At 44.3% G+C, this 10,039-nt stretch overlaps 1 protein-coding gene across 1 annotated transcript; it reads left to right on the top strand.

Moving 5' to 3' along the window:
- Window positions 1–4,346: 4,346 nt before the first annotated feature.
- On the top strand, window positions 4,347–9,277 carry LOC106753339. The gene is made up of 5 exons (XM_014635140.1): window positions 4,347–4,959; window positions 5,113–5,284; window positions 5,351–6,766; window positions 7,041–8,110; window positions 8,562–9,277. Exons 1-5 carry the CDS (start codon window positions 4,347–4,349, stop codon window positions 9,275–9,277), a joined length of 3,987 nt encoding a protein of 1,328 aa, XP_014490626.1.
- Window positions 9,278–10,039: the final 762 nt, after the last annotated feature.

Raw genomic sequence — 10,039 nt, 5'->3', positions numbered from 1 at the left:
TGTTTTCTTTAGAGTTTTAATTTTTAGGGGAAATTAAACATTTTGCAAACCACATCAAATTCGTGTATTTAGTTAAAGGTACTGCCTTAGGGCAGGCGTTGTGGGGGTGCTAACACCTTCCCCATACGTAACCGACTTCCGAAACCAGAATTTGGTTTTGTAGACCTTGCCTTATCATCTTACGGTTTTTCTATAGTTTTCCAGAATAAACTATGGTGGCGACTCCAAACTCTTTTTCAGACTTGTTTTCTTTTTTTGGATCGTCATTCCGTCGTGATTTTCCGGTTGCGACAGAAGGCGACTCCGCTGGGGACATATGAGAGTCAGGCCATTTAATTAAATACGCGAATTTGATGTGGTTTTTTTTGTGTTTTTCTTCCCCTTTTCTTTTTCTATGCTTGATATTTGGAATAACTACATGTGAGTTGTCTTGATAATGAACCCTAGGGTAGAAAACATGTTTGTATCTGCCTGGGAAATTTTCTGGTTGTTTTGCAGGTGGGGGTTTGAGGTGTACATTTGCATTCTCCCTTCACACACACATATTATGCATCTATTGAGTGAGGCCCTATACCCGGGTCTGAGTGCAGCTTAGAAATAGAGGGGTTGTGTAGCGGTGCCACTTGGGCCATACTGCCTGTTTGGTTATCGTGAGAACCCCAACTAGAGTCTGTTCTCTTCATTTGTATTTTCACACCTAGTTGATTACTCGACTGTTGTGGAAATGCTGTGGAGGGGACCATAGCTCTAGTGACCATTAATCCTTAGGCTTAGGGAACTATCCTGGTGAGATTGCATATACTTGACCTTGAATCTGAAGCGTCGAACCTTTATCTAGGACATAAAGGGAGAAATTTGCATTTCTGTAACCCTCATGCTGTTCGTTTTTTTTTTAAAAACAAAATAAATAACAATGGCATTGCATCTTCATACTACGCGTGCATTCTTTCTTTTTCTTGTTAAATCATGTTATTTTGTCATGCATCATGTTCATACGTCATTTGAAACATGCTGGTTTTAGGGGAAATCACAGGTGTTCACCTGATCAGATACAAGATGGAAGTTGGCGCGAGGTGTAGTGTTACACAACAGACTGACTTTGCTGTTTTAAGGATAAAACCTCGTTTGAGAACTCATGGTGGAAACTTAACAGGGTTGATAAATTTGGGTAAAGGACTCAAAACCATGAAGAGAGAGACTTTCAAAAACAAGTATGGGAATCTTTTGAGTCTAATGGAAATGGAAGTGCAGCTGCCTGCCATTACAGCTCTAGCTCAGTATTATGATCCTCCACTAAGATGTTTCACCTTCCAGGACTTCCAGCTGGCGCCAACTGTAGAAGAATTTTAGCATATCCTGGGCTTGCCACTGGAGGGTACCTCACCATATCAGCACTTGGAGCATCATGCCTCCATTCCTACCATTGCTGCCATCATTAAATTGCACCCAAAAGAATTAGAAGACAGGATGGTAACAAAGAATCAAGTGTGTGGGCTGACACAAGGATACCTTGAACAATATTTGCACGATTTGGGCGATAGGGAAGAATGGGAGACTTTCATGGATGTGTTAGCCCTCACTGTGTTTGGCATCATCCTATTTCCCAAGCTGGAAGACTTTGTAGATTACACTGCTATTGATGTCTTCGTGGCAAAAAAGACGAGATCAGAAAATCCTGTAACAGCAGTCCTCGCAGATGTGTATGGGACTATGAGTTTTTGCCATGAGAGAAAAGGGAAGAAAATCCTTTGTTGTTTGCCGACGTTATATGCATGGATGACTACACGCATGTTTAAGGGGGCAGTTGATATTAGGATTTCATCTGAAGATCCGACACAACAAGGGGGCAATGTATGGGCCCGATTCTTGGCTGGTTTGAATGGAGGGAAAGTAAAGTGGCGTCTTCCTTGGCTAGAGATGAAACCATCTATCCAACATTGTGGCAACTTTCCTAACGTACCTCTCATAGGTGCTAGGTATTGTATTAACTACAACCCTGTTTTGGTCCAAAGACAGTTTGGATATCCTATGAAGGAGGCGCCTTCACCATATTATCTCACAGCCTTCTTCATCTACTATGAGGATGGACATTGTACTGAAATGTTGAGGAGAGTCAGAAGTGCCTGGGAAAATGTGGTGCGAGCAGAGAAGGACCTGAGGAGTGGAGTGATGGATAGCAGGGTTAGTTATCACACCTGGATTCTGGAGAGGGTAAAAGAAGTCAAGTTGCCTTTCAAGCCCATTAATGATCAATCGGCGAGTGAAGGAACATCCCAAGCCCCAGAAAGTGAAGAGGTGAAACAGTTGAAGGCTGAGATGGAGAAATTGAGGGTGAAGAATGCTAGGTTGGAAAATGAATTACAGAGGGCGCGCAATGATTTTGTGGATATGAGGAATGATAATGAAGAAAAGTCAAGGGCTTATGAAAACATTGTCAAAAGCCAGAAGGCTGAGAGGGATTATACATTCCGAGTGAAGCAGGATCTTGCGGTCGCCAGTAAAGAGCTATCCATGAGGGTGAATGAGAAGAATGTGGCTTTAGAAGAAGGCAGACAGTGGAAACAGCTCTATGAAGAAGCCAAGAGGGATAAAAAGGAAGCCCTAAAAAGACTAAGAGAAGCGCAAGTCCAAGTACAAGAAGCGGGGCATCAAATGAAGGAAATGACTACATCATTTGAAGCGGAGTTGAATCAGGAGCGCTGGAAGCTGGCAGAGGCTGAAGAGGAGTATCGAGCCATGTTAAAGCAGATGGAGGACTACATTGAGGAGCAGGAGGAGCGATGGAGGTCAATGGAATTTGAAGAAAGGCATCAGGCCTCGATAAAGCGAATGAAAGAGCACATCGCAGAGCAAGAAACGACTGTAAAGCATTGGAAGGAAAGCTTCTCTCAGTTGGCTGTTTTGGCAAATGGGGCAATTGAAGACATCCCCAGAATGATGTTGGAAGCTGAAGCGAGTACCCACTTTCATAGCCCACCAGTAGAAATAAAACTTTTTATTAATCACTGTAAATGGTTGATAGACGAGATGAAATCCCTCATCACTCGGGCTAGGAATTGATGTATTTAGAGATCTTTATGATTTGTTTCCTTTAAGAAATGTAATGAACTTGTTTTCCTTTAAATGAAAGAGGTGGGATGTTTGTTTAGCATCCGCTTGTGCTAATTTCCATCAGTTATGCCATTGTGATTCTGTGATTTCCCCCTATCACTAGCATGCATCATGTTTTCTTTAGCATGTTTCATTTTTCATCTAATTAATTAAAATAATAAAACAGTACAAGTGAGAAAAAAACGACGACCAGATTTCCACGACATCCCTACCGGACCCGAGCTAACTCAAGAGCCATGGCAAGCTGGGAGGAGTCACAGGAATCCCTCAAGGCGGATGTTGGCCAGCTGAAGGACCAAGTCGGCCAGATCTTGGCGGCGCTCGAATCCATGAAGACTACTGGAGATTCTTCATCTGCACATGTTGAGGGGAATGCACACCTTTATCCCCCAATGTTCAACGCTGCGAGCCAATCGGTTCCTTTCCCACTATATGGGTTGCCCCCAGGTTATACTCCTCCTGTAGGAGAATATTCGGAGGCAGAGCACACCACATTTTCATTTCCCACGACTGTTAATTTACCGCCAATTGGCACTCAGGGATCTGTCTTAATGTCAGCTCCTATGGCGGGTACGGGAATGAATGAGACCAACATAGCTAAAGGAATACGAGTGACCCCTGTACCGCATGTGGTTACTAAGGAGGACCCCTCAGCCGGAGCTGCACTGCATACCACAGTGGTTGGGGGATTTGGTAGCCTCATGGGCGCTACGGGTAGGCTGGAGAGCCTAAAGGCGAGATTGAGAGTTGTCGAGGAGGTCAAAAGCTATGGGTTTGGAAATGTTGCCAGATTGAGTTTGGTTCCAAGCTTGAAGATACCGCCTAAGTTCAAGGCACCGGAATTTGAGAAGTATAAGGGTAACACTTGCCCTAAAAGCCATGTGACCATGTACTGCAGAAAGATGGTTGCGTATGCTCATGATGAGCCGCTACTCATCCACGTTTTCCAGGAAAGTTTGGCTGGGGTAGCGTTGAACTGGTATACCCACATGGAGCCCTCTCGAATTCGTTGCTGGGCGGATCCAGTTGACGCCTTCGTGAAACAATATGTATACAACACTCATGTTGCTCCGGACCGTCTGCAGTTGCAGAATATGACAAAGAAGGATAATGAAACCTTCAAAGAGTATGCCCAACGATGGAGAGAGTTGGCTGCGCAAGTTGAGCCACCGCTGTTTGATAAAGAGATGGTGTCGATGTTCGTAAACACACTCTAGCCGCCATTTTATGAGCATATGGTTGGGAATGTATCTGTCAATTTGGCTGACACCATCATCATTGGCGAGAGAATAGAAATTGGATTGAAGAACGGGAAGATAGCATATGGCCCGCCTGCAGCTACAAACTACAAAAAGCCCAGCTTCAATCAGGGGAAGAAGAAAGAGGGGGAGGTACATGCATCGTCGGTAGTGCTTATGTGGAGAGGACGAGCTCCCAATCCTAATTATCGACCATACTTAAGCCCACCTCCTTATGCTGCTAACGCCTCGTTTGGTCATCAAACTAGGCCTCAACAACAACAAGCGTATTATCCACCGCAGCGTATCCTAACCGAGGCTTCGAGACCGGCTGCAAACATGGGCCCAAATCTGAATGCGGGTCAAAACAACAACCCGAGGGGAAATCAATTTGTTAGGTTCACCCCAATCCCTATGACCTACACTGAATTGTTACCTAACCTAGTAAAAAAGGGTTTGGTCGCCATTTGCCCGATGAAGCCTGTACAGCCACCATACCCTAGGGGTTATGATGCAAATGCCAGGTGTAGTTATCATGCGGGAGGCGTTGGTCACTCGACCGAAGGATGTATGGCTCTCAAATACAAAGTTCAGGCTCTGATAGACTCGGGTTGGTTAAAGTTTCAAGAAGACCAGCCCAGCGTCGATACTAACCCATTGTCCTGGCATGGGAGTTCCTCGACGAATGTCGTCGAGGTTAAAAAACATGATCTGATAAGAGATGTGGGCGAAATCTGAAGTTCTAGGAGATTTATCTTTGAAGCTTTGTTGAAGAAAGGCCTAGTGAAGGGCGATTATGATCTGGGTGTAGCATGCGCACTCCATCCGGAGGCCAGGCACTCTATTGAGGAATGTATGGAATTCGAGAATATTCTGCAAGACTTACTTGATAGAAATCTGATGCAAGTGTGCTGCAAGGTCAGAGAGGAAGAAGTGTTTGCATAAACTGGTGGAGAATCTGATGTGACCCTGCCCGAACCTTTGGTGATCCATTTCACTAGGAGCACCCCTGCACCGGTAACTGAAGGAAATCCGTCTGTTGTCATCCGAGTGCCCACTCCATTCCCTTATAAGAACGAGAAAGCCGTCCCATGGAGGTACGGGGCAACTGCATTAGATGAGGGAAAGGATGCAAATCCGACTGTGGAAAACATATCAGGAATTGGTGGAATGACCAGAAGTGGTCGAACCTTTACACCATCAGAATTGGCGAGAGAAAGAATCAATGATAGGGAAGCAACAATGGATGCAAAAGCAAAGGAGTTCTTGAAGGGGAAGAACGTGAAGGTCGAAGAAACCCCAGACAAGGAGGAGAAGAAGGAAATATCTGAGGAAGAGGCTGGTGAATTCCTAAAGTTCATACAACAGAGTGAGTACAAAGTTGTGGAACAGTTGAACCGCATGCCTGCCCGGATTTCCTTGCTAGAATTACTCATGCATTCTGCCTCCCATCGAAAGTTGTTGATGAAGATACTCAATGAAGCTCATGTGGAGCAAGGTATTTCCCTAAACAGGTTCGAGGGCATTGTTGGCAACATCGTTGCTAATAATTACCTCACCTTCACTGATGAAGAGATACCTGTTGAAGGGAGAGGTCATAACAAAGCCCTTCATGTCTCTGTGAAATGCTTGGATCATGTGATAGCACGTGTCTTGGTGGACAATGACTCCTCCCTGAATGTCATGCCAAAAGCAACATTAGAGAAGCTACCCTGTGATGGAATGCATATGAAGCCGAGCTCAATGATTGTTAGAGCCTTTGATGGCAGTAAAAGGGAAGTGATGATAGAAGTAGAATTGTCGGTCCAAGTCGGTCCGTGTGTCTTTCAGGTGACATTCCAAGTCATGGACATCCTCCCGGCCTATAGTTGTTTGCTGGGTCGTCCATGGATCCATTCTGCGGGGGTTGTGCCTTCTACACTACACCAAAAGCTGAAGTATGTTATGGGAGATAAAATGGTGATAGTGGCAGGAGAGGAGGATCTCCTAGTGAGTGGACCATCATCCACCCGTTATATTGAAGCAGCTGAGGAAGCTCTCGAGACAGCTTTCCAATCTCTGGAGGTCGTGGGAAATACCTATGTGGAGCCATTCCTAGTAAACCCGCATCTGTCGCGTGCTTCTATCATGATGGCCAAGGTGATGCTGAATGAAGGTTATATGCATGGGAAAGGTTTAGGCCGGTATGGGCAAGGGCGAGCATTCCCTCTGGAGGTCGTCGAGAACAAGAATAGGTATGGACTGGGATACAAGCCCACTAAAGAGGACATGAGAAGGCTGATAAAAGAAAGGAGAGAGCGCAGTCTGGCTCGGGTGGAAAGACGGGAGCCCAAGGTTGGAAGGATTCGTATCTGTGACCTCAAAGAGAGCTTTCGCAGCGCGGGTTGGGTTAACACAAGATGGATCGGAAGGCTCAAGTTTCGTGTGGGCCTGCTCCCCGGACGCACGACTCGACAACTGGAAGATGCTGGATTTGCCCATGATGCTTAATTTGAATGAGATGTACTAATTTTTAATTAATCCTATAGCTTTACCCGGGGCTTTAGGATTCATGACTTACTGGTTGACGCTTTTAGTTTGTTATGCTCAGCGCGATAATCAAAGTGTGTTTGTTTGTGTTTTATCATCATTTTGCATTCTTCATCGTTTTTTCGTTTATTTATTTCTTTTTCGCAAACTTAAATAATGCAGATATGACAACGAGTGTTTTGAAAATAATTATGTGGATATTCCTGATTTTGGGCGCCCTGTCAATAATACGGAAGATGATTGTGATGATGACCCGGAACCCCCTCCTGAACTGTTAAGACTAGTGGAACAAGGGTCTAAAGAGATAAAACCTCACCAGGAAGATGTTGAAGTACTCAATTTAGGGGATGAGGATGAGGTAAAGGAGGTGAAGATTGGTACAACCATGAAAGCAGAAGTGAAAGAAAAATTGCGGGTCTTATTGAGGGAGTTCAGGGACGTGTTTGCTTGGTCTTACAATGACATGCCAGGCCTCGATACAGATATTATGCAGCACAAGCTCCCACTCAAGCCGGAATGCCCACCGGTAAAGCAAAAGCTAAGAAGAATGAAACCGGAAATGTCCTTGAAGATCAAAGAGGAGGTAAAGAAGCAATTCGATGCAGGGTTTCTAGCTGTGGCGAGATACCCACAATGGGTAGCAAACATTGTACCGGTGCCTAAGAAAGATGGTAAAGTTCGGATGTGTGTCGATTATCGTGATTTGAATCGCACAAGCCCAAAGGATAATTTCCCATTACCACACATCGACACCCTAGTTGATAATACAGCCAAGTATTCACTGTTTTCGTTCATGGATGGTTTCTCGGGGTATAATCAGATCAAGATGGCACCAGAAGATATGGAAAAGACGACTTTTATTACATTGTGGGGCACATTTTGTTATAAGGTGATGTCTTTTGGACTCAAGAATGCTGGGGCAACATATCAAAGGGCGATGGTGGCACTTTTTCATGATATGATGCACAAGGAGATTGAAGTGTATGTGGACGACATGATTGCGAAGTCCGAATCAGAAGAAGAACACATCCTCAACTTGAGAAAGTTATTCGAGAGATTGAGAAAGTATAAGCTCAGGCTGAATCCCGCCAAATCTACATTTGGAGTGAAATCCGGGAAATTGTTGGGCTTTATTGTCAGCCAGAAGGGGACAGAGGTGGATCCTGACAAAGTGCGAGCGATAATGGAAATGCTTGCGCCTAAAACGGAAAAAGAAGTTCGAGGGTTTTTGGGTAGATTGAATGACATTGCTAGATTCATCTCCCAATTAACCGCTACTTGTGAACCACTGTTCAAGTTGTTACGAAAGAATTAGGTTGTGGTGTGGAATGAGGATTGTCGGGCTGCTTTTGAGAAAGTCAAACAATAGTTACAGGACCCTCCTGTATTACATCCACTAGAACCAGGAAGACCACTCATTTTGTATTTGACTGTATCGGACAAGTCAATGGGTTGTGTATTGGGTCAGCATGATGAAGATGGTAAAAGAGAGCACGCTATATATAACATGAGCAAGAAATTCACAGACTGTGAGCAACGATATTCATCGTTAGAGCGGACTTGCTGCGCATTGGCATGGGCTGCTCATCGCTTAAGGCAATACATGTTGAGTCATTCCACATGGTTGATATCCAAGATGGATCCTATCAAGTATATTTTTGAAAAGTCTGCTCTTATTTGAAGAGAACAAAGAAGACCGAAACGAAAAAGCATGGACAGTGTTATTCGACGGAGCCTCGAATGTGATGGGACATGGAATAAGGGCAATGCTTATCTCCCCAGAGTGTCAGTATATACCAATGACGGCAAGGTTGTGTTTTAGCTTCACGAATAACATCACTGAATATGAAGCCTGTGCCATGAGTATTCGAACAACAATTGAGTCTAAGGTAAAAATTCTGGATGTGTATGGAGATTCAGCTTTGGTCATCCATCAATTGAAAGGAGAATGGGAAACTAGGGATACAAAATTAATTCCCTACCAAGCTTACATAAGGGGATTAATGGAGTATTTCGATTCCATCACATTTAACCATATACCACGAGAAGATAATCAATTAGCAGACGCACTGGCTAGCTTGTCGTCCATGTTTGAGGTTGATCAAGATGCAGAATTACCAAGAATCGAAATGAAAAGCCATGCAGTGCCAGCATATTGCAATTTCATCGAGGAGGAGTTAGACGGTAAACCTTGGTATTTTGATATCAAGCGTTATCTTAAAACCCGAGAATACCCTGGGAATGCGTCTGAAAACGATAAAAGAGCACTAAGAAGGTTGGCTGGCAGTTTTATCTTAAGTGGGGATGTTTTATACAAGAGGAACCATGACATGGTTCTCCTCAGGTGTGTGGATGCAAAGGAAGCCGAGTTGATATTGAAAGGTACATTTCCCAGATGACGCCATAACTCGCGACAACCGGTGGTTCTGATGGCGCCCTGACATTCGACCTGCGGCGGCCAGTCATGGCGGTGGAGCCGTCGACGGCAGCGGCAGCAAAGGCGAATCACAGAAGGCGAGGGAGTCTCCCTCTCGCGCGCGGCGATGAGTCTGGGGAAGGGGTCTGACCCCGTGGCCGGCAGCAGCTCCGGTGACGCTTGGAGTCGCCGGAGACGCCTCGAACTAGCCGGACGAGAGCTGTGGTCGGTCGGGTGGTGGCGACATGCTTTGGTTCGAGGGAGTGAGATGGAATCTGAGAAATGAGTGAGTGAGAAATGAGGAGGGATCTGAGAGAAACCCTAAGGGTTTCCAAGCTTGAGAGTAAGGGGAGCCTAGGTCAACGTTGGGCCAAAACAAAAAAACAACAAAAACATCCTTTCTGCATCCCGTATTCTCCTAAGCCGCACCCTTTCCTATTGGGCTTAGGCCCAATTTGCCTTTAGAAATGAATTAGGTTTGTACACCCCTATTTTTCATTTTTACCATCTTTTTTTTTTACTTGGGGTTAGGCCCAATCTATCATTACAAATAAATTAGGTTTTGCACATCCTCTTTAAGCACCTTCACACCTTTCTATTTTGTTTTCTTATTTTACTTTTTATCTTATTTTTGTTTTTATTTTTATTTATATTTATTTATTTATCTTGTTATTTTTATTTTTATTTCTCTATTTTTCCTTTTTCTGTTTTAAATATCTATCTACTTTTTGAATATACAAATACT

The sequence above is a fragment of the Vigna radiata genome, unplaced genomic scaffold (genome assembly GCF_000741045.1).
Source record: "Vigna radiata var. radiata cultivar VC1973A unplaced genomic scaffold, Vradiata_ver6 scaffold_222, whole genome shotgun sequence".
NCBI lineage: Eukaryota > Viridiplantae > Streptophyta > Magnoliopsida > Fabales > Fabaceae > Vigna > Vigna radiata.
Note: the sequence above shows the minus strand (reverse complement) of the source record. Positions and strands in the feature narration are given on the sequence as shown.

Bases quoted from the DNA above. Each gene is read 5' to 3' on its own strand.
- LOC106753339 (XM_014635140.1), top strand. From the start codon at position 4,347: ATGGTTGGGAATGTATCTGTCAATTTGGCTGACACCATCATCATTGGC. The intron at 4,960-5,112 runs GTTGGTTAAAGT...TTATCTTTGAAG, and splicing joins TCAGGCTCTGATAGACTCGG to CTTTGTTGAAGAAAGGCCTA. The intron at 5,285-5,350 runs GTTTGCATAAAC...CCATTTCACTAG, and splicing joins AAGGTCAGAGAGGAAGAAGT to GAGCACCCCTGCACCGGTAA.